This window comes from Schistocerca gregaria, chromosome 6 (genome assembly GCF_023897955.1).
Source record: "Schistocerca gregaria isolate iqSchGreg1 chromosome 6, iqSchGreg1.2, whole genome shotgun sequence".
Lineage (NCBI taxonomy): Eukaryota > Metazoa > Arthropoda > Insecta > Orthoptera > Acrididae > Schistocerca > Schistocerca gregaria.
Genome location: NC_064925.1, coordinates 438,948,468 through 438,974,702, shown reverse-complemented (window position 1 = coordinate 438,974,702; position 26,235 = coordinate 438,948,468). Strand labels below are relative to the sequence as shown.

The 26,235-nt window shown below is 38.4% G+C and overlaps 1 protein-coding gene across 5 annotated transcripts in view; it reads right to left on the bottom strand.

The window, feature by feature from the left end:
• LOC126278179 (collagen alpha-1(IX) chain-like) overlaps nucleotides 1-26,235 on the bottom strand; it is a 1,015,797-nt gene that overhangs the window by 8,122 nt on the left and 981,440 nt on the right. For 4 of the 5 annotated variants that reach the window (XM_049978085.1, XM_049978082.1, XM_049978080.1 and 1 more), the window contains 3 exons: nucleotides 26,124-26,178; nucleotides 13,879-13,980; nucleotides 1,608-1,775 (listed from right to left, as the gene is read on the bottom strand). In XM_049978085.1, coding sequence (XP_049834042.1) covers nucleotides 1,608-1,775; nucleotides 13,879-13,980; nucleotides 26,124-26,178 — 325 coding nt within the window. Of the gene's footprint in view, nucleotides 1-1,607; nucleotides 1,776-13,111; nucleotides 13,214-13,878; nucleotides 13,981-26,123; nucleotides 26,179-26,235 lie in introns of all 5 variants that reach the window. The other variant, XM_049978081.1, reaches the window with a different exon arrangement.

Below are 26,235 nucleotides of genomic sequence, written 5' to 3'. Positions count from 1 at the left end.
CAATTAACCTAAGCAACAGAGAGCCAAGAAAAGTCATGAAATAGGCTATACTAAATGGAAATGGATTTATAATAGTGCACATAGAAGAGAACAAAGACTTGTGGAAGAAGCGTATTGAAGAATTATATAAAATACAAGGGGTTCATACACTACTAAGACTGGAATGTCAATTGGAATGTGATGACGCAGACTATGGGCAAAAGATACTGAGATGTGGATAATGCCATTAAGGATCTCATAAAGATGAAAGCAATGGGCTGTGATAAAATACCAGCTGTAGCCTTAAAGGCTTTGGGACATAGAGCAAGCTGCGGATCAACCAACCTTTCAACAGGATATATGACACAAGTGTACTGCAACAAAGAATGAAAAGCTCACAGGAAAATTACTTTCATATGCCACATTACAAAAACCTATTGTTACTCAGATTAGCAGGAAAATTTAAAGAAACCATGGCGGGGAAGATCAGTCTGGAGTCAAGAAAGGAAAGACAACATGACATCCAATTGGATATCTGTATAACAATAATAAAAATTCCTGGATGGAAAAAATATGTAAAATAAAGGAAAGACAACCACATACCTGTAGCAGATTGGTGTGGGGCACACAGAAACATTTAATCGAAAACAGGTAATATAAACGTTTGATCTCTCTGTCGTTTTCTAGTAGGAGTATATATATATATATATATATATATATATATACAGACAGGCACATGAACAAAACACACAAACACACACACAGAATTACGAGCTTTCGCAACTGGCAGTTGCTTCGTCAGGAAAGAGGGAAGGAGAGGGAAAAATGAAAGGATGTGGGTTTTAAGGGAGAGGGTAAGGAGTCATTCCAATCCCGGGAGCGGAAAGACTTCCCTTAGGGGAAAAAAAGGACAGGTGTACACTCGCGCACACACACACATATCCATCCGCACATACACAGACACAAGCAGACATATTTAAAGGCCTTTGCCTTTAAATATGTCTGCTTGTGTCTGTGTATGTGCGGATGGATATGTGTGTGTGTGCGCGAGTGTACACCTGTCCTTTTTTTCCCCTAAGGGAAGTCTTTCCGCTCCCGGGATTGGAATGACTCCTTACCCTCTCCCTTAAAACCCACATCCTTTCATTTTTCCCTCTCCTTCCCTCTTTCCTGACGAAGCAACTGCCAGTTGCGAAAGCTCGTAATTCTGTGTGTGTGTTTGTGTGTTTTGTTCATGTGCCTGTCTGCCGGCGCTTTCCCGCTTGGTAAGTCTTGGAATCTTTGTTTTTAATATATTTTTCCCATGTGGAAGTTTCTTTCTGTTTTATATATATATATATATATATATATATACACACACACACACACACACACACACACACACACACACACACACACACACACACACACACACACACACCCAGGCACCCAAATGTCCACACTAATTAATTAATCTATTTATGAATGATAGGCAAAATCAGTGAGGGTTTATCTTAGTAAAATTAACAAATACAAGTATTATCAGGCAGGAACTAGGAACTCTGACCACTTGCATCATGGAAATTAAAGAAATGAAACATCTTACAGAGTACATTGCACAAGAGCTGCAAACTGCATACAACACATACCAGGCAGGCCACGTGGTCCCATAGGGCCCTCTATTCCAACTCCCTCTGGTCCTCTGTCCCCTTTGTCACCTCTCTCTCCAGGAGAACCAGGTGGTCCACTTGGGCCCACTGGACCTGGGAGACCAGTGAAGCCTCTCTCTCCCTGCAGGCCAGGTGGTCCTGCATCGCCTGGAAGTTTATAAGGGATTGGTGAGAAACAATTGTTAGTCATAAAGTGGAAATTTACCTCCATGCAGTAGATAACTAACAATTGAAATTTAAAAAAATGCATTTACAGAAGATGTTTGTTGCATTGCCAAAAGACTTATGCCCTGTAACTTTTAGAGATGCTCTTAGAATCTGCTATATAACTTTAACTCAAAACTTAATTTTAATTCTATATTCACAGTGTGGGGAGTAGACTATAATTTATTTATTAAAAATCTCTGTTTCAGTGAAATATACCTTATTGTGGTGACATTGTGCATTGATGTAGTGTTGTACTGTATGTGGGATGTGTAAGTGTTTACAAACACTGCACCATTCAAACGTTTCATGCCAGACACTAGAGGTGCTGCATTTATATACATATGTGTTGTGGTTTTGTTATTCTTTGATTATGCTTTTTATATTTTGTATCTTCCATGCATGTAGTGGAGTTTGTGCACAGTTATGGCATATTTTGATATTTGCTCTCTGCATATTAAAGTTATTTTGAATTGCAATCTCGGAACAATCAAACAAACCATGTATTTCTCACTATCTCCTGTGGCTGTGACCAATAAAGCTAATGTTAGTGGTTTGAGGGAATTTTGTGTAGTTTGGTTTCATCATATTAAATACACACACAGTTTGTACAAAAAAATGATGATAACAATTTTATTTACCTGCATAGTATCATTGGATTAATGAGCACTTGCAGAAGAGATTTGCAAAATGACTGATGCGAATCCTGCCATGTCACGATTGACTGTAAGGCCACACAATGCAGCTTTGTGGTTTGTGCAGGAGTAGACCAGTTTTTTCTATTCTGGAATTTCGGCAGATACTACCAAGTTTTGTGCTTGTAGTAAACCTATTAGACGATCAGTATGCCACGGAAGTTCAAGATATGATTACCTTGCCACCAGAGGCTAACTCCTGCAACCAGCTTAAAGCAGAATTGATCCAGCGATTTTCAGCATCACAGGAAGAGCAAATCTGTCAGGTTCCTACTCAGGAAGATATTGGATGCAGGAAGTCTTTGAAATACTGGTGGTACCTAAGCAACAAAGTAGACAAGAGAACCATTCTGGACAGCTTTCCTCACACAATATAGAGTAGACATTTGCTACTGCAATTATAACATTACAGTCTGACACCCACTTGGTCATAGTAGTGGAACTGGCAGATAAAATGTAGGACACAATCACTTTGTAGTGCACTAGTGCGATACCAACTGTTTTGCATGGAGATTATGACACCTTGGCGGCCAAGGTAGATCTATTGATGCAGCAGATCAGCAAACTGTTATCTCAACATGATCCAAAGATTAACAGAAGCTGTAATCAATACTGCCAATGCTCACACATGAGATCATTGATGACCTCTTCCCCAACTGAGCCTGGGCAGCAAGGTATCTGCTGGTATCACCAGAAATTCAGTGAGCAAGTGTGCAGATGCACAACCCCCTGCACTTTCTCAAATGGTAATGGTAGTTGGAAGTAGGTGCCTCCTCCGATAGCCAATTAGTGTCTCCATGCCTTTTTGTTAGTGATCAGGAGTCCAGTTGGAAATGTTTAATAGGCACTGGGTCCAATCTGTCCATTTACTCACAGACTATGTTGCACAGGAAGTGACCACTCGCCTTATTCTGTCTGACTGCTGCAAACAACTTGGTCATAACAATGAATGGTAGGTGGGTTTACGACTAGCCTTTGCACGGGATTTTACCGTTGCAGAGGTCGCCGAACCTATCACTGGAGCACCCTTCCTCACCAATTACAATCTACTGCTGGACATGAAGTACTCACACCTAGTTGACATCACAAGCTTAATAGCATCAGGATTTCAGTGGGATGCAGCTGTTCATACTGTCAAAGTAATTCGGGTGGCAGATAATGAGTACATAGAGCTGCTGCATGGATTTCTGGCTCTGACATGACCTGCTGGAGTGCCTAAAGAGGTAAGGTATGACACCGTCCACTACACAGAGACAACCAACCGTCCCACCACATCTTGCAGAGCAGATTGTCTTAAAATTTCGAAAGCAGAGCACGAGAGTATGATTCATGAAGGTGCAACGTGGTCTTCCAACAGTTCCTGGTCCTCACCATTGCATTTTGTCCTGAAAAAGGGTTTTGCATGGTGGCCTTGTGGTGACTACTGAGCCCCAAATACCAGAACAATACCTGACAGGTATCCAGTACCATCGTTACATTACTATAAATATGTATTGAGTGGTGCAGTTATTTTTAGCATTCTTGACTGCACAAGAGCATGCAGTAGCTGTACGAGATATTCCCAAGCTGATGACATCACTTATTTTGACATGTTTGAGAGCATACATGTATTTATAACTTTTGGACGCTCAAACACTGCTCAAACATGACACTTCATTGACTCAGTGCTACAGGGCCTAATATTATCTTTCGCTTATCTAGATGATATTTTGGTTTTTTCGTCACTGGCAGAGCAGCATCGGCAGCTTTTAGCAGAAGTGTTCAAGCAGTTGCATCATCATGGCATTGTCCTGAACACCATTAAATATGTTTGGCCAGTCCCAGATTTCCTAGGGCATAGGATAACAGCAGCAGGATCGCTACCATTGCCAGTGAAGGTGGAAGCCATCTTACAGATTTCATGCCCAAATACGGCCAAGGAATTTGGTTGATTTCTCAGTATTTTATATTTTTATCACCATCATGTGCCACACTTTGCCAAGTTACGGGAGCCATTAACTCCTTGTAGCACTCACCGGCCCAAACAACAAGGGTAACGTGCCAAATACTTTGGCTTCACCAAGAAGCTAGAGAATTTATCATCTACGCTGAACACAAACTGCTAACATATGCCTTTTGCAAGAACAATATGAACTGCTCAGCTAGCAACACAGTCGGCTAATGTTCATCTTGCAGTTCAGCACAGATATCTGGCACATCTCTGGTACAGACAATATGGTAGCCGATTGTTTCTCTAAGGTTACAAGCATTACCAGCATGATCGATTATATCAAACTCGCTGCCCACTCAACAACCAGATCAAGAACTGAAAGTACTTTTATCAGCAGGAATATAAGCATTTGATCCTCAACTTATCCAAGTTCCAGAGAGTGATATAAAGCTATACTGTGACATGACCAGGTGAAAGCTGAAGCTGTTCTTACCTATTGCCTTCAGAAGGGTTATCTTCAATACGCTATATGACTCGCCTAATGACAAATCGTTATGTTTAGCTGGGAATACAGAAAGATTGCCGTGAATGGGCAAGGTGGTGTCTTAAATGTGTGCAGCAAGATACACCACCATGTGCAAGCACCAATAGGGAACTGTCCTGTCACAACAGCCCATTTCAATCATGTCCACATTGACATTGTTGGTCTATTGCCATTATCTGATGGCCTACAGTACATACTTATAATGATAGATTGTTGCACCCGTTGGCTGGAAACTGCACCAGTGGACAATATTATGGCAGAAACTCTGGCTTTTGCTTTTGTGTCTTATTGGGTGTCATGATTTGGCTGTCCATTACATATTATGACAGACAGAGGACGAAAATTTGAATCTGAAATGCTCAGACTACTCGCTATGTTTCATGGTACAACTCACCACAAAATGATGAGTGATCACCCAGCCTGTAATAGGACGACCAAGAGACGACGCTACTCACTTGAGGCAGCACTAGTGTGCAACAACACTGAGTGGACCAGGGCCTTTCCCATGGTACTATTCAGCCTCAGAAACATTTTCAAACCAGATATAGACACTTCTTCAGTAGAACTGGTGTACAGTGAGACATTGAGGCTTCCTAGAGAATTTGTGGAGACAAACGCTCTGTCATAACCAAGGGATGATTGACCAGCATTCCAACTCAAACTGTGAGGAGACATTGCCCAAATCTGTCCACACCAGTCTCACAGACATGGTACAGCCACCATCTTTGAGCATCAAGACTTTAAAACCTGTTCGCACATGCTATTAGGCATGGAAGGCATCAAACCATCCTTGCAGCCGCATACTCAGGATCTTATCATGTAGTCACAATGGGAGACAAGATTTTAACATTTCAACTAACACAAGGGTTACCATTGTTTTTATAGACATGATTAAACTGGCTTAAATCTTCCAAGAAGCAATAATGCCAGAGTTTCCAAAATTATGACCCCACTCAACAACCACCTCATCACTGACTCCACAGCCATCTGTGCAAACTCCATCAGTGGACCTGCCAACACATACCTCAAGATCTGGTCGCTGCATGCCCTTCCCAGCCTGCTATTTGGAATAATGCTGCTCCTTCACCGTGGTAGCTGATAAGGCAGTATCGTGCAGTTACTCATTTCCCACTAGACACCAGAGGAGCTGGTTTATATGTGTGTGTGTTTTATTATTCTTTGATTATGCTTTTTATATCTTCCATGCTTGTAATGGAGTTTGTGCACAGTTATGAGATTAACTCTGATGTTTATGCCCTGCATGTTAAGTTATTCTGAATTTCAAGCTCGAAATGACCAAACAAACAGTGTATTTTTTGCTGACTCCTGTGGCTGTGATCAATAATGCTAACATTATTTGTTCAAGGGCTATTTGGTTACATCGTACTATGTACACGCAGGTTCTAATGCTGCACAGCTCGTACCGATACTTCTAATTATGTGCCCACATGCAGTTATGTACCCAAACATATGAAACCTGTGGGCAATACAGTTTTTCCGTATAGTTCTTGGTGCTTATTTTACACATTACTTACAGGCTTTGATAGATTATGGTAATTATAGTTGAAAAATGGAATTAAAAAAAAACTAACATAAAAATGAGAATGTAAGGTCAACCATGTTCTTTAAACGCATGAAATATCTGGAGCAACAATCTTAATTTATTTTCATCAAGTAATGCACTCATAAGCAGTAAATCTTTGACACATTTTTCACTGAGTTTACCAGTAGAATTGTGAAAACTGCAATGTGCAAAATATTACCTTGTTTTCCATTGTTTTGGTACAGTTTGATTAGTTGGATTGGCTAGTATGTCATATTTTCTCTTCTAGGTAATGCACAATAATATTTTGGAAATAGAGTTATCCACAATGAGTGAAGACTGATTCTTGTGGAATAGTTGACAGTGACATCTCTTAAGGTTTTCCAATACTTTTTAGTGTAAACTTTATGAGACTTGTGTGATATGTCTTACATGTAATTATTTACATGACTGCTTATTAATGTAATGTGACTATACTGGATGTACATATAATTTAATGCTGAATTCCTATTGTTCTAGATGGAGGGAGTGTATGTTCATAAAACATTGATCCAGAGTTCATTGTTTTAGTACTCTGTGTCAAGGAAACAGTGCAATCAACAGTAATCTTTCATATATTGAGAGAGGCTTCCACAATGCGTGCCAGATTTAATAAAATCATTTTGGGCATTACCACATCATTATACATTTATAATGATGCTTCCTAACATTCAAAATGATTTTATTCTTGACTCTTATAAATGTCTTACATTTGCACACGACAAGAAAGCAGGGTTTAGTAATTAACCTGGTACACAGGTGCTGTGTTTAGTGTTCTTCCTCTCAGGTAAAAATTCTAGCAATTACAATTTCTTTAATCATACATTGGAACTGGTCACACCAAGAATTATGCACCACATCACCTTGACTGTGGAAGGAGATCTTCTTGACATGGATAATATATCTCTTTAAACTGTGGCAGATCAGTAAGCATTCCAACAGACCTTCTCAGATATGGAAACAAGTGAATCAGTCTAATGCCATCATTACATTGCCACTTAAGTGCATGACCTGCTGACTCATACAAGTAATTTTCAAGGTGGCCACAAAGGCAAGTAAAAAATGAAGCAAAATGAAAATTACACTTTGTGGCATTTCCCCCTTTTGTTGTGAGTCTGTACCTAAGCAGAGGCCAAACTTCAAACAATTGAAAGTATCAGAGTTACTGTACATCTCTGATTATGTCTTTGTGCACTTATATCTTATAAGAACTATTCTATAAACATATCCTGGACGAATGAGAGAGCTTTCTTTCAAGCAGGTGGCTTGAGCCACTAGCAGTTAAATGAAGAATGAAGCACAGATTGGTCAGGTGAGTACAGGGCTATAAACACAAAATCAAATAGGGGTAAGCAAGAGTAGGTCTAATAATGAATAAGAAAATAGGGATGTGAATAAGCTACTACGAGCAGCATAGTGAATGCATTATCGTAGCCAAGTTAGGCATGAAGCCAAAACCACCATGGTAGTACAATTTTACATGCTAACTTGTTCCACAGATGAAGAGGTTGAATACATGAATGATGAGATAAAAGAAATTATTCAGATAGTTAAGAGAATCAAAATTTTAATGGTATGGGGGACATATTCAGTGGTAGGAGAAGGAAGAGAAGGAAACATGGTAGATGAATATGGACTGGGTGAAAGGAATGATAGAGGAAGCCACCTGGTAGAATTTTGTGCAGAGAATAACCTAATCATAACTAACACTTGGTTTAGGAATCATTAAAGAAGGTTATGTAAGTGGAAGAGACCTGGAGACTCTGAAGGGTTTCAGATTGATTAGGTTTCAGAACCAGATTTTAAACTGTAAGACATTTTCAGGGGCAGGTGTGGACTCTGAACACAATTTATTGGCTATAAAATTGTAGATTAAAACTGAAGGAATTGCAAAAAGGTATTAATTTAAGAATAATGTAAAAGAACCAGATTGATTGATTATGACAGGGGAAAGGAATATAGTAGATGATGAATGGGTAGCTTTGAGAAATGAAATAATGAAGGCAGCAGAGGATCAGATAAGTAGGAAGACAGGGCCTAATAGAAATCTTTGGATAACATTGGAGGTATTGAATTTATTTCATGAATGAGAAAACATAAAAAAATGCAGCAAATGAAGCAGGTGAGGAGGGAGTAAAGGCATATAAAATGGCTATGCAATAATGGCTAGAGGGCAAATGTAAGGATTTAGAAGCATATATCACTAAGTGAAAGATATATACTGCCTACAGCAAAATTAAACAGGACTTTGGATATCTGATAAGAAGCAAACAAGGGAAAGATGAAGGATGGCAGGACTATATAAGGGGCTGTACAAGGGAAATGAACTTGAAGGCAATGTAATACAAAAGGAAAAAGATGTAGATGAAGATCAAGTGGGAGATATAATACTGTGAGAAGAATTTGACAGAGCACTGAAAGGCTTGAGTCGAAACAAGACCCACAGAGTAGATAACATTCTGTCAGAACTACTGATAACATTGGGAAAGCCAGCCATGAAAAAGTCAGGCACGGATTCTGAAAACATTGTTCTTGTGAAACACAACTAGCTCTTTATATTCATGAAGTAATGTGTGCTATCGACAGGGGATATCAAATTAATTCCATAATTTTAGATTTCCAGAAGGCTTTTGACGCTGTTTCTCACAAGCATCGTATAACCAAACTGCATGCGTATGGAATATTACCTCAGTTGTGTGACTGTATTCATGATTTCCTGTCAGAAAGGTCACAGTTCATAGTAATAGATGGAAAGTCATCGAGTAAAACAGAAGTAATATCTGATGTTCCCCAAGGAAGTGTTATAGGCCCTCTATTGTTCCTGATCTGTATTAATGGCATAGGAGACAATCTGACAAGCCCTATTACATTGTTTGCAGATGATGCTGTCATTTACAGTCTTGTAGAGTCAATAGATGACCAAAACAAATTGCAAAATGATTTAGATAAGACACCTACATGGTACGAAAAGTGGGAATTGACACTGAATACAGAAAAGTGTGAAGTTATTCACATGAGTCCTAAAAAAAATCCAGACAAATCTTAAGGCTATAAATTCAACTAAATACTTAAGGATTACAAATAAAAATTACCTAAATTGGGACGATCACACAGATAATGGTGTGGGTAGAGCAAACCAAAGACTGTGATTCATTGGCAGAACACTTAGAAGGTGCAACAGGTCTACTAAAGAGACTCCTTACAACACACTTTTTCACCCTATACTGGAGTGCTGCTGTGCAGTGTGGGATCCGCATCAGGTGGGACAGATGGATGACATCAAAAAAGTTCAAAGAAGGATGACTCATTTGGTACTATCACAAAATAGGGGAGATAGTGTTACAGACAAGATATGTGGATTGGAGAGGCAATCATTAAAACAAATGCATTTTTCTCTGCAATGGTATCTTCTCGTGAAATTTTAATCAACAGTTTCCTCCTCCGATTGCAAAAACATTCTGTTGGCACCCACCTACATAAGGAGAAATGATCATCACGATAAAATAAGAGAAATCGTGGCTCGCAGAGAAATATTTACATGCTCATTTTTCACCCGCGCCATTCAAGAGTGGAATGGTAGAGAGACAGCTTGAAGGTGGTTCACTGAACCCTCTGCCAGGCACTTCATTGTGAATAACAGAGTAATCACATAGATGTAGATGATGTATTCCACTTGGTGTTCAAGATGTATGAAACAGCTCAAATACTTTCAGACTTCATGAAGAATTTAATAATTACTAATCCAAAGAAAGCAGTTGGATCAAGTGTGAATATTAACAAGTCTTAGCTGTAAAATAGTGACAGGAGTTCTTTACAGAAGAATTTAAAGATTTTTAGAAGTTAACCTTGGGGAAGATCAGTTTGGATTTGAGATATATGTAGAAACACACAAGGCAATACTGACCCTACAATTTCTCTTTGAAGTTAGATTAAGAAAAGGTGAACATACATTTATAGCATTTACAGACTTTGGCTTTTGACAATGTTGACAGGAATACAATCTCTAAATTCTACGGTAGCAGTGAAAAATACAGGGGAATGAAAGGCTATTTGCAACTTGTACAGAGACCAGTAGGCAGTTATTAGAGTCGAGGGGTGTGAAAAGGAAGCAGTGGTTGAGAAGTAAGTGAGATAGATTTGTAGCTTATCCCCAACGTTATTCATTGTGGACACTGAGTATGCAGTAAAGGAAGCCAAAGAAACATTTGGAGAAGAAATTAGAGTTTATGGAGAAGAAATCAAAGAACTTGGATGAGCAGCTGAAAGGAATGAGCAGTGTCTTGAAGGGAGGATATAAGATGAACAACAACAAATGCAAGAGAAGGATAACAGTATGAAGCATAATTAAATCACTGAAGGAATTAGATTAGGAGATGAGACGCTAAAAGTAGTAGATGATATTTGATATTTGGGCAGTAAAATAACTGATGATGGCTGAAGTAGAGAGGATATAAAATGTAGACTGGCAATGGCAAAAAAACGACCTCTGAAGAAAAGAAATTTGTTAACATCGAATATAGATTTAAGTGTTATGAAGTCTTCTCTGAAGGTATTTATGGGGCATGTAGCCTAGTATGGAAGTGCCTCACCTGTAAAAACTGACCTTATCCAACAATTTAGGAAACCTGCAATAGTGCAAGTTACTTTTTATTCTGTTTTCACTTTGCAAATGTGATATCTTTTATAATTTTTTCCTTCTTAAGCATACTGTAGTTTATAAGAATTTCTTACACCAGATTCATTTAACTCTCCCTCCTCCCCCCCCCCCCCCCCCCCCCCTCTTTCACGCCACCCCATTGTTAGCAGAGGAAGATGTCTCTACAGACTTGGTTGCATTTTTACCCTTCACAATTTTTTGGCTTTTAGAAACCAACTTTTTCGTTCTTTGCATTTGCTTTTTGCTCTTCAAATTTGTAACACTTTTCAAAATTTGTCTTCATATAAACATTGCTGTTATTTCATCTGCTTTGCACTCACCAGTGCGGCGAAACCAGTAATCGGAGGAAAACTGAAAACATCTAGTAGAGAGTATCATGGAGGAAAGGAAAGAAATAATAAAGATGTAACTGACTAAGAACAGGCATAAGGAAATGCCCCTGGAAAGTGTTATCTGTTTTGTTTTGCCAATAAAAACAATTAAATTCTGCACTGCACAAAATTAAAATTTAATAACTGTGTAATGAAATTACATGACTCCTATAAATAAGAATTGGGAGATACAGCAATAAAAAGCTGGAGCGAGTGGAGTGATGATTAAAACTGCATGGGAATCTATACTGAGAAAGAGGCAGCAAGACTTACAACGGGAAGAGAGCTAAAATATGTAATGACAGACTTGTCAGAAGTAAGAAGAATGTGAGTATGGCTCTTTAGAGGCATACAGAATAAGCTCCAAAGAAATTATACAGCAAAGATTAAAAGAAAGAAATTTTGAAGGTTTAATATAAAAAAGACAGAAAGAAAATTCTTCATTGATTTAAGAATCTGTTATATGTGAATTATGTCTACATTGTTAAATCAGGTTTCTGTACCACACCCGTGAGAGAGGGAAAGCATAATTAAATATGTTTTTATATATCCTGCTAGTATCTACATCTACATCTACAAACATATTCAGTGAACTGCTGTGTAGTGCATGGCAAAGTGTTCTCAGCATTTAACATTTTATTATGAATGAGAACCGACAGTCACTCCCTAAATGAAGGAACACTTCTAATTTCAGATGAATCATCAACACAAGTGGTATATAAAGAGTAATGTTACTGCAAGAGAAGCTTCGGTAATATAACTTGAGTGGAAATATAATTTTTAACAACATAAACACTAAGCAGAAAAAAGAACATAGATGAGAGTTACAGTAAAATTTCAACAAAATGTTTCTTTAAAGTCTGTAAAATGTACAATTATTTTAACTTTTACGAGATACTATGAAAGCACTATACTCATACAGTCCACATCTCACCGTGGAACAAGCATTATGTTATGCATGAAAAATTTACAAAACATATGACTATGGTTTGGTCCTTTGCACATACTTTCACTCAGAAATCCACACAGCTGCCATTTTGATATTTGACTACACATGTTAAAAGTAAGATAGATATGTTAAAGAGAATAATACAAGAACTATGCATTAATCTTCAATGGATCGGACTTTTACTTTCATTTTGGAAACTGGTCACAAAATTTTCAATTTCTGGAAATAAGGAATTTACTACTTTTACAGCTGTTGGCTGTATTATGAAATATGCACATGAAATGAATCTTTTTGTCAAACAGAGTAAAACTACTCTTTGGGTCCATTTATGGATTTTAAATACACAGGTGCACAATTTGTGACCAAGTGGCTGTGTAAAGTATTTTTTTAAAGCAAACATACAATAAATAGCTCATCAGTATGCGCATTTGACACCAGTAGTGTTACAGTCATAAAATGAAATGAAAATGAGGGTTAGTACCTTAGGTGGATGAGAATTAAAGAATGGTATGAATATAATGATTGTTTTGTTCTATTTATGGGAGGGGTACCTGGGATGCCTTGGGGGCCAATAAGCCCTGGTTTTCCCACTCGGCTTTTGCCTGGGGGGCCTGGTGGACCGTGCAGTCCTGCAGTTAGTTCATCCTTTCGATCTGTGGGAGCAGGAACAGAGCAAGCAGGGACACTCTTGAGTACAATCTATAAACAGCAGGATACAGGACTAATTGCCAATGGCAACAGGTGCTCCATGTTTATTCACTCCACTCCACATTCACTGGCTGATGCTTAGACAAAACAATTAGGTACAGTTTGCTTGAACAATAAACCCTTTTCTCTCGTTAGGAGCATGTAAATAAAAGTTTAAACTGTCAAAATACCAACTGATAATGAATCTTTGCAACTGTCTGTTCAGCGAAACCAGTGTGTTGTTATTCATATAGACAGAATATGAAAATGCAGAACAGAAAATTGGAAGTATGTACCAGTTTATATGAAATTTAGTTTTCTGAAATGACTGTTTAAAGAAAATATTGCACAATAATTGTAGCAATGCTTCTGTATATACTCACTGATGGGTTTAAGAGATATCAGCAAGTTCAATAAAGTATTTGTTACTCCTTAACATAATTTTGTTATTGTTCAGGCAAATACACTTTACATTCTGACACAGAATCACAGCAAGTGGTCTTCAGATAAACAATTAAAAATGCCAAACAGAGGGGATAGGCCACATATTTTACACTCTGACTCACTGCTGGAACTGTGACAGAATGTAATACACACATACATGTAAAATCATCCATGTCATGTTTCAAACCTGGAGGTCCCTGTAGCCCTGGGGGACCCGGTCTACCCGGTCGACTTCTCCCAGGTGGGCCAGGGGGCCCAACAAGGGTAGCTGTCAACTCACTGAGCTGGTCTGCATGAGGAGTAAAAAAACATGTTCAATACATAATGAAAAGAAAATGTTCAGATATTGTTTAAAGCACATAAGTAATGTTGAAACATTTAAACAATTAAAGTTAGTCTAAGAATATTGTGTGTCTAAAAATGATTTGAGCAACCAAATAATTTTGTTGTGTACACATGGTGATAACACTGGTGTTACAAGGCAACAGTCTAGAAGAGTTTTGTTTTGTTCTGCCAAGATTAGTAACAGGCTAACTGTTGTTGCACATTTTCAACAATCCCCCAAATATAAGGTGTTTAATAACGTGACAGTGAATGCAAGATAGTGTATATTTTCCTTGATTTCATTGAAAGTGGTCCATGATAATGAAGCAAGAACACTTGAATGAAGTGTTCCATATCACTGCACCAAGTTCCATAAAGGCTAGAACTATCACTTACTCCATCAATGGTGGTAAGAACCAAATTAACAATAAATAAAAATAATCCACATGTAATGTGATATAAATTATTGTCTTCAGTGATGGAACAACATTTTTTGAGCATGAATGAATGAGTATTTGTAGTATATGAATTCAGTAAATTTTTAAAAAATCTCAAATAGTGAACTGAAGACCAGCAATGTGGATTTCATTCAGTCAGCAAGAGGATAGCAATTCCTTGGTTATTATGTTTTTGAATTAAGCATAGTTTTTAACATTGATGGACTCATTGTCAAGGCAATGATCACAAATTGTTGTCATGAACTCCATCCTTTGTGCCTAAATCTATATGACTTCATTGCAAAAAGTTATGTATAAGACTATCTTTTGCTCCTCCTCCACTAATAACTGTATCAGAACTTCTAACAAATTTAATCATTTCTGAAAAATGTGGCATTTACTATATTCTTGCAGCAGCTCATATTTGTTAAGTAAGTACTGGACTCTACAGTAGCTGACTTCTGTATATTTTCTGCTTCTCAAGCTGGGTTAGCAAGTTTAACCATGTTCTTATTTCAAGTTACACAGAATCAGATCAGAATCCTGAGGTATTACAATCCCGAAGAAACTGTAGGGATATTATCGCTGCCCTATTGCAGCAAGAACAATGGTATCTTTGCCAGATCAGTTCTCTGAAGTACACACTCTACGCTGCATGCATTCTGTACGCATTGCAAGAATTAAAGTATTCATTGTATGTAATGGGAATCAAGTGATTATTTATCGTAATTACCAAGCCCGCTCCCCGCTACCTACAAAATTATTGAGCTGACTGAAAGTTAACATGGAATATGTAAGTTAAATTTTGTTTATTTTTCTGTGTATTAAAAAAATGTAGTAACAAGTGGAGATTATATTTTAATGGCCATATCTAATCCAATGTATGCACTGTGAAACCATGAAAGTGCTCAAGTAAATGTTAGACACATTCTGATACATGACAGGTTAATCACATTTATCATACAAGAACTGTTGTCTGTTTGTGAATATGTGTATTGATAGCCACTTTTGAAGTAATTCATCTCAAGTGAAATTCCCTTCTTAAATTATATGATAACCATAATACAACATTATTGATTTTTATAAGAGATAGAACTGCCTATCAAAACAAATCACCACTACAAAATTATTCAAAGCTGTGATTCCCACCTTACTAGCAGGCCAAACAATCTTGCTGCAAACTATAAAAAAGAATCACTTGATAAGTGGTTGTGTTTGTACACATGCTCTCTGTGGTATATGGTGAATGTTAGTTTTCACTTTTGTAGGCTACATTTTTATTGTTATAATCCCTATCAATGCTCTGCTCATATCCCACTTAATGCTTGTCATATACAGTAAAAATGATGGCATATTATACACAGAAAAGATAAAAACATCAAAATATTACAGTTTTCTGTAACAAAGTACTGAAAAGTTGTTAATAATTTTATAATAAATAATTACAAAGCTATTGTAATTATTCAGAGTTACAACTGCTCTAGAAGTCATAACAATGAAATATAAAATCACTCTTTAGATACCGAGCTTCCAGAATTAGAGGTTGCATCTGTCTGTTGCTGCACTATTGTTTTGGGAACCTGTGATACAGTGGCATTAGCAGTTAAGTAATCAGAAAAAATAAATCACTAGTACATGACTATAAGCTAAGTAGGTAAATTAGACTAAATGGACTACTAGCAGTAAAGGAGAGTAATGGAAACCATATGGATGGGGACTTGGGATAGGCTATGCCTCACACTTGCCCTTTCAGACTGCCATTATCCACTTGAAGATAAAGGAACTAGAACTGAAACACAATTTTTATTTATTTACCTTGCAGGTGGACATGATGTATTTCTACACCTATCATGGATGATTAAACCATTGTTGATACTTATCTGGAGGTTTGATTGTACTTTCCACTGGCTCTGATCAGTAACCTTACAGTTTTGAAATAATGTAAGCGATTCTTGTTCAGAATGTGTTCAGCTCCAGCACTTGTCCTTTACATCTAAGATATACAAGTAAGACATATTCAATACATAGCTACTAATGCAGTATTGTGTTTGCCAGAGGAACTAGTAATTGCATCCATGGAAATATCATGTTAATTTCATCTGTTTTTTTGTGAGATGCTGTCTCATAAAAGTTGGAAACAGCGAGTACCTGCTCCAAATGTTTTTGTGTTTGTAGATGAAAAGATAAGCAAAATATATTGAATATTAAAGAAATCACTAGAAAAAATAAAAGGCCTATAATGCTACAAGGCAATGAAGCCCAGGGTATTGTGACAGTAACACTACACGTCTATAATTACTCCTGTAAGTTAACTTGTAAGCTACATGATCAACTTACAAGATGGCCAAGAATGATCAAATAATGGAAACAGTAACGAAAACCATTTTGCTACTACAGACCTCTGAGGTGCAAAATGAGCCAGTGAAATTGCTGCACCCTAATATGCCACCATCTAGAAACTGTGAGTGTTATGGACCATTTCATGCGACACAGAAAGAAGAGTAGGATATAAATATAATATTTAATGAACAACAAATACAGCAAGTGGACTCTGCCAAGTTCTTGGGAGTGAATATCAATAGCAAATTAAACTGATCATGCTATATATTAAAAACAAAGATTCCAAGACTTACCAAGCGGGAAAGCGCCGGCAGATAGGCACATTAACAAAACACACAAACACACACACAGAATTGCTAGCTTTCGCAACCGATGGTTGCTTCTTCAGGAAGGAGAGGGAAAGACGAAAGGATGTGGGTTTTAAGGGAGAGGGTAAGGAGTCATTCCAATCCTGGGAGCGGAAAGACTTCCCTTAGGGGAAAAAAAAAGGACAGGTGTACACTCGCACACACATTCACACACACATATCCATCCGCACATACACAGACACAAGCAGACATATTTAAAGGCAAAGAGTAAGGGCAGAGATGTCAGTCGAGGCGGAAGTACAGAGGCAAAGAAGTTGTTGAAAGACAGGTAAGGTATGAGCGGCGGCAACTTGAAATTAGCGGAGGTTGAGGCCTGGCGGATATCGAAAAGAGAGGGGCGAGTTCCCATCTCCGGAGTTCGGATAGGTTGGTGTTGGTGGGAAGTATCCAGATAACTCGGACGGTGTAACACTGTGCGTACTTGATCGTCGGGAGTATGTGGCTGAGGGACTGCGTCAGCTTTCAGACAACTCTACATACAAAGTTTGCCATGGTAATCCCATTCCTGATGTCCAGGCGGAGCTTCAAGGAATCCTCAGAACCTTAGGCCCCCTACAAAACCTTTCACCTGACTCCATCAAACTCCTCACCCCACCGACACCTCGCAATCCTACCTTCTACCTACTTCCCAAAATTCACAAACCCAAACATCCTGGCCGCCCCATTGTAGCTGGTTACCAAGCCCCCACAGAACGTATCTCTGCCTACGTAGATCAACACCTTCAACCCATTACATGCAGTCTCCCATCCTTCATCAAAGACACCAACCACTTTCTCGAACGCCTGGAATCCGTACCCAGTCTGTTACCCCCGGAAACCATCCTTGTAACCATTGATGCCACTTCCCTATACACGAATATACCGCACGTCCAGGGCCTCGCTGCAATGGAGCACTTCCTTTCACGCCGATCACCTGCCACTCTACCTAAAACCTCTTTCCTCGTCACCTTAGCCAGCTTCATCCTGACCCACAACTTCTTCACTTTTGAAGGCCAGACATACCAACAATTAAAGGGAACAGCCATGGGTACCAGGATGGCCCCCTCGTATGCCAACCTATTTATGGGTCGCTTAGAGGAAGCCTTCTTGGTTACCTAAGCCTGCCAACCCAAAGTTTGGTACAGATTTATTGATGACATCTTCATGATCTGGACTCACAGTGAAGAACAACTCCAGAATTTCCTCTCCAACCTCAACTCCTTTGGTTCCATCAGATTCACCTGGTCCTACTCCAATTCCCATGCCACTTTCCTAGACGTTGACCTCCATCTGTCCAATGGCCAGCTGCACACATCTGTCCACATCAAACCCACCAACAAGCAACAGTACCTCCATTATGACAGCTGCCACCCATTCCATATCAAACGGTCCCTTCGCTACAGCCTAGGCCTTCGTGGCAAACGAATCTGCTCCAGTCTTGAATCCCTCGACCATTACACCAACAACCTGAAAACAGCTTTCGCATCGCGCAACTACCCTCCTAACCTGGTACAGAAGCAGATAACCAGAGCCACTTCCTCATCCCCTCAAACCCAGAACCTCTCACAGAAGAACCCCAAAAGTGCCCCACTTGTGACAGAATACTTCCCGGGACTGGGTCAGACCTTGAATGTGGCTCTCCAGCAGGGATACGACTTCCTAAAATCCTGCCCCGAAATGAGATCCATCCTTCATGAAATCCTCCCCACTCCACCAAGAGTGTCTTTCCGCTGTCCACCTAACCTTCGTAACCTCTTGGTTCATCCCTATGAAATCCCCAAACCACCTTCCCTACCCTCTGGCTCCTACCCTTGCAACCGCCCCCGGTGTAAAACCTGTCCCATGCACCCTCCCACCACCACCTACTCCAGTCCTGTAACCCGGAAGGTGTACACGATCAAAGGGAGAGCCACGTGTGAAAGCACCCACGTGATTTACCAACTGACCTGCCTGCACTGTGACGCTTTCTATGTGGGAATGACCAGCAACAAACTGTCCATTCGCATGAATGGACACAGGCAGACAGTGTTTGTTGGTAATGAGGATCACCCTGTGGCTAAACATGCCTTGATGCACGGCCAGCACAGCTTGGCACAGTGTTACACCGTCCGAGTTATCTGGATACTTCCCACCAACACCAACCTATCCGAACTCCGGAGATGGGAACTCGCCCTTCAGTATATCCTCTCTTCTCGATATCCGCCAGGCCTCAACCTCCGCTAATTTCAAGTTGCCGCCGCTTATACCTCACCTGTCTTTCAACAACTTCTTTGCCTCTGTACTTCCGCCTCGACTGACATCTCTGCCCTTACTCTTTGCCTTTAAATATGTCTGCTTGTGTCTGTGTATGTGCGGATGGATATGTGTGTGTGTATGTGTGTGCGAGTGTACACCTGTCCTTTTTTTTTTCCCCTAAGGGAAGTCTTTCCGCTCCCGGGATTGGAATGACTCCTTACCCTCTCCCTTAAAACCCACATCCTTTCGTCTTTCCCTCTCCTTCCTGAAGAAGCAACCATCGGTTGCGAAAGCTAGCAATTCTGTGTGTCTGTTTGTGTGTTTTGTTAATGTGCCTATCTGCCGGCGCTTTCCCGCTTGGTAAGTCTTGGAATCTTTGTTTTTAATATATTTTTCCCATGTGGAAGTTTCTTTCTATTTTATTTACATGATCATGCTATATTATAGATCTGGCAAAAAGACTTACTGCATTTCCACAATTTTTATCTTAAACATAATTGCATGATCTACACATAAGAATGCCATCAATGCTGCCTACTTTTGATATTTCCATACATTGTTTCCTTATGGCATCATATTTTGGAGTAATCAGCCACTGGCGAGAAAAAAAAAAAAAAGTTGCTCACAAGAGAATTACATGCATTATGAGTGGTGTTCCTTGAGAAACTCTTACATCTCAATGTGTCTTCCAACTTGTATGTTACATTGAAAAATTGCTCTCTTTCCAAAACCAGTTGTGCATATTATGGCCACAATATGAGGTCAAAAGAGGAACTGCACAGTAATAAGACAAACTTCACCTTATGCAGAAATGAATGAATTACTCAGTCATGAATCTGTTCAATGCTCTAATTTTTTTAACAAAAATGAGACTATATGTGTAGTTCTATTGTATAAGTGGGATGCCTCAATAGTGCAAGCATAAATACAATTATTTTTGTCACAAGAGATGGGGTATTATTTTTCAAACTGTAAAGCTGTTACTAATATGAATGTCACAAAGTAATGAGTAAACATTAATTCTGATGTCTTAATGTATTATGTACCTTTTTTTATTTTCATGTATTATGATGTGCTGTTTGTTGATATGAGCACAATCATAAATCTATCAATCACACCCTACTGTATCCACTTTTGCACATTAATTGCTTCGTCACACACAGCAGATATATATAGCATTTGCAGTTAAAATGGCAGACAGAACATAAGACAAATACAACACTAGTTTATGATGGTGTGTGTCTTGAGTATAGGAAGCCAAAACAATTATTCCTGATTTTATTTTGAGAATTTCTGCTGTGCTGAGGCACTGGATTTTGAGAGAGGAAATCACAGTCGGAATTATGGAAGAACTGCTATGTAGAATCCCCTGATGCAAGCAATATATCATGAATTCTTATTCAGGTAATTGGACTTGAGTCAATGGAAGAAAGGCTTCTTCAGGAATTCAGTTTAATCATACATCCCCCTCTATGTCTCCAGTACTCTGTTGTCAAAGTACTAAGACTCACTAATGTTCTATTTGTCAATAATATAGGAACTATTACTGAGTTTAACATTTAGGAAAGTCATTATTTATAGTTGCCTGAACTTAAAAAGTTGTGAACTGCCAACATAAACTATGGTCAATACTGAACTGCAGTAGCCTATATCATTTTTGTTTTGTTTTTGTAAATTTACACTGAATGCCAATATGACTGAGTTGTACAGTGTCAAAATTGTTGTGTAATAATTGGTCAGGAAGGTGCTACTGTGTATGGTACTTACATATTACCTTCTATGTAACACATGATTTTGTGTTATCATCTATACAGTTCTTCAACATATTAAGCTTATCTTTGTTATCTTGTGAATTAGATGTAATGTTCTTTACAATATGACCATTTGTTTAAACCTTGTCCTATCATTACTCTCTCTTTCATCCTGCGAGAAGAAACGTCTATTTCTGAAAGCTCAGTATTCAGTCACACTGCACATATGACTTTTTACGTTCGTATAGCCATTCTATTTACTTACTTAATTAACACCTTTCATCTTTGAGTTCCATACTATAACCTTATATCAAAATCTGTATTATTTATTCACTTCCCGAAGACACTTGGCACAGTGGTTAATGGTGGCTAGCTGAATCAACAAAAATCAAATGAAATCAAATGGTATTCAACAACTCTTCCTCCACCAAACGTAAACTGACTACACCTTCAGAAAGAACCAAGTATAGAATGTCATTTGCCAGAGTACTCTTCACTGTATGCCACCTAAGCATGACAGAAACAAGTTAATATTCACTATGTTTATTGTAGATGGTGAACTACAATTATGATTTAAACTGGCGATCTATTGGGTATAATATGCAACCAATTGCTTTCTTTGAATTTTGATATTATTTATTTTCTGCACCATTAACTAATTTTCAAGTCAAAGCAGGCTTTTTGAGGTGTTACAAGAACATTATCTGGAACTTGTGCAGCTAGATGCTATGTTTGTGGTGATTCAAAAATGATTCAAATGGCTCTGAGCACTATGGGACTTAACATTTGTGGTCATCAGTCCCCTAGATCTTAGAACTACTTAAACCTAACTAACCTAAGGACATCACACACATCCATGCCTGAGGCAGGATTCGAACCTGCGACCGTAGCAGTTGCGCGGTTCCGGACTGAGCACCTAGAACCGCTAGACCACCACGGCCGGCTTGTGGTGATTACATTGCCTTGTGGTACCTATGACAAATTCATTCTGATAATGTACATTTTGGATGTTAAACATACACATACGAAAGGTGATAAGTAGGAGGGATGCACAAAGGGTCTACATAATGGGAACAAACTAGAGAACAATAGCCTAGGGACTGATGACGTCAGCAGTTTGGTCCCATAGACACTTACCACAAATTTACAAAAATGATCATCCATCATTACAATGAAGAGTAATGGTGAAAGTGCACTTCCCTACCTCAAGTTGTTGTTCTGTTCAATCCAAGCTGATCTCTCTCCTCCCACTTTCACACAGCTCACACTTCCATGGTACATTTCTCTTATTCTCAAAATAATCTGTTTTGCTACTCCTCTGTTCTTCAGAGCTTTCCACATTGCTTCTACGTACACTATTATACACTTTTTCAATGTCCAGGAAGGTAATTAGTCTTACAGCAAAAATTAGATCCACAGTGGACCTTCCTGTTCTGAAGCCATGTTGCTCTTCTCTCATTCTTCCTTCTAATTTTCCCCGAATTCGTGCTTCCAAAATTTTCTCAAAAATCTTTGCACAATGACTCATCAATGTTATCCCCTATAGTTCTTGCACTCTTTTCTATTTCCCTTCTTAAAGATCAGGACAATTATTCCCTTCTTCCAGTCTTCTGGGATCATCTTCTGTCTCCACACAATTTTCATTACACAATATAGCCATTGTATCCTCTCCTCTCCTGCTGCTCTCACCATCTCTACACTTAGTTCATCCAGACCTGTTGACTTCCCTCTCTTTAACTTGCCCGATGCCTCTTCAATTTATCACCATGTAAGGTCTTTTCTATTTGCTACTTACATTAGTAAGTGCAAGTGGAAGCAATATGTGGGTGGACAAGCAACAAAAAGAGATGGAAAGTAACGTACTGGTGGAATGATAAAACAAAGGGTATAGTACAGAAGAAAAATAGAGCCTTAGGGTATGGTTCCACAAGAGAACAGTAGAGACAAGTGAAGTGTATCAGGCAAGCAAGAAAGAAGCAGAATGAGTGGTGGTGGAGGAAAGAAGGAAGTTGATGGAACAGTGGACCAGAATGGTGAAGGAGGATAGTGAAGGTTCAAAAAAGGTGTTATATGGGATGATTAAAAGTAAGAGGAAGAATGGTACGACAGATTATGCTCGAATGGTGAACAAAAGTGGACAAGATGTAGAGAATAAGGAGGAATTCAAGAATATGTGGAAGAAGTATTTTGAAGAACTCCTGAACCCGAATGGAGACCTAGATAAGGACAAACAAGCCGAGGAGAAAAAAAGAGGAGGAAGGGTAATGGAATGTAGTTGAAGTAAATCAGGTCATGATGAGGACATTAGATTAGAAAATAGAACAGTAAAAATAGTAGATGAGTTTTGTTATTTGGACAGCAAAATAAATGATGATGGCAGGGAAGATATAAAATGCAGACCGTCAATAGTGAGAAAAGCATTTCTTAAACAGAGAAATTTTTTTAACATCTAATATAAATTTAAATGCCAGGAAGTCTTTTTCTGAAGGTAACTCTATGGAGTGTAGCCTAACATGGAAGTGAAACATGGATAATAAGCAATTCAGATAAGAAGAAGATAGTAGCTTTTGAAATGTAGAGCAAAGACTCTTGAAAATTATACAGTTAGATCAAACAACAATTGAGGAGGTACTGAACTGAACTGAGGAAAAAGAAATTTACAGCAAAACTTTACTAAAAGAAGGGTACAGTTGATAGATCACACCCTGAAGGACAACAGAACTGTCAGTGTCATAATGAAAGGAAGTGTGGTGGGTAATGTGTAGAGGGTGGCCCAGACTTGAAAAAAATAAGCTGTTTCAAACCAACTTAAGTTTGAATAATTATGCAGAGATGAAGAGGCTTGCACAGAGGCTTGTGCCAGACCAGAAAACTCTGTGGTTACTTACTGTGAATGAATGTGAAACCAAGTGCCACTAAATACTGTATATGCATGTGTATAATCTGCTAAATGTATATTATAAGAATGAATCTGTCATGGATACCATGAGACAATTCATTAACCATGACTATAGTGTCTAGCTGCACATGGTCTAGAAAATGTTTCTGTAACACTTCCTGCTGATGAAGAGAGTGCAGCACCTTGAATACCAGTTAATGATACAGAAAATGAATCATATCAAAACTGTAAATAGCAACTGGTTGCATATTATACTCATATAAATCAACAAACAAGTTAATATTGGTCCCAAGTCATACACTGTGAAATACTGACTTTTGTCGAGACTGCTAGGTCCATCAACCACGGCACTGCTTGTCTTTCTTTGAATGAGTGATTCATTGGGATATATGTATTAAAAAATAATAATAATACTGCAGCAAAAAAGAGAAAACTATGGGTTATAGAAACTTTTAAATTTGACAGTCCCGTCTGTAATTAATTCACTATTTTTATTACTATTTCAGTTACAATATTTTCTTCAAATCTGTAAATTAAAAAGGCTGGTCAGTCTAACTAATTTTTAAAATTGTACTCATCCCATACAAAACCATGCCATTACTACTGGTTTTGTTCATGAGCAATGTGGACTCAAACAACTATAATGGAGCATATGCATAAGATTTCCTTCACATTCCTCCAGGTATGTTTTGGATAGGCCCATCAATGACTATGAGAATTTATATTACAGATGTCATTTCAGGAGTTCAAATATCAAAAATCATTTATTTCCTTATCAATACTTTGTAGAGGAATACTGTGGAAGGAGAATGATTTATCTCTTGAATCATGCCCTATTAAAAATGGAGTGAAAACTGATCATGTGGATCCCACCTAGTTCTTTTTCTTTCTCTACAATGAAGGTGGTCTGTATTATGGATTGCGGTAATAAAGCACTTCTTGAAGTATGAAGCATTTATCTAGCTGATTTCAACCATTTATGCCTACAGCTTGCCCTCATATGCAACCAGATCTGATTAAACCATGAAACTTCACAGAAAAATTTTTTGCTAGCCAGTAAAACTATAGGATCCTTAACAGTGATATTATGGTATACAAATTCCCAAATGTTACCATTCACCATATAGAAGAGATGTTGAGTCACAGACAGGTACAAAAAATGACTGCTAAACGTGTGACCTTCTTCTAAAGCACACTACACACACACACACACACACACACACACACACACACACACACACACACACGAAGCAGCACAACTCACATTAACATGACCACAGTGGTCATGTGTTTGTGAGTTATGCTTGCATGAATATAAGTGTGTTGTTAACTTTAGAAGAAGACCTTTCAGCTAAAAGCTCACATATTTGGCAGTTTTTCTGTTGTGCCTGTCTGTGACTCAACACCTTCTCTATATGGTGAGTAAAAACCTAGCCTCTCCATAACACTGTCACTGTTCTAACCTGGATTTTCCATTGTTTGATTTCAAATGTCACCATTATTTGTAGACCTTGTTTAAAGTAACAAGTCTTCGATTTGAGAACTGACAAATTTCTTCCAGACAGTTTCTGAAATTCTGTCTTGCATTTACAACATGCCTATATGTGAGCACTGCAGATCGAGACAGTGACATATGACATGGTTGACAGTAACCTGCTCCAGATTTGCCCTTTGGGATATGTCACACTGAATGAGTGATATGTCAGGTACCAAATTCCACAAGGCATATATGGAAACACATCTGTTGATAACCCGCAATAGTTTCCTGATTTTAGAAAAAGTTACCGATTTAGCTCAATTTATTATTGGTCACAATATCTTTAGATTTGGTCACTCTGATGGTGAATAATTTTCAAAACACTGCTTCATCATTAAGGCAACTGAAGTAGTGCTAGCAACAATGCCAAGGGAGTCAGATGTAGACTGATCAGCCTTGTGTAATTGACTAGACAATATTTCTTGGTTGAAACATTATATGATTCTTTTATTTTTGTAGAAGATATTTTAATGACAACTGCTTTGGAATCATGTTCTCCATAACTTTAGCCTCTGGAAATGAATTTGTATATTGTTATTAAGAGAGAAAGAACATACAGTACCTCTTAATACAGCAGCACATATCTCTCGTATTTCAGATTCAGAGATACTTCTTCCCTGAAAAGAAAAGAAAAAAGAAAAGGGTATATATCAGGAGAGCCAATTTGATTACAG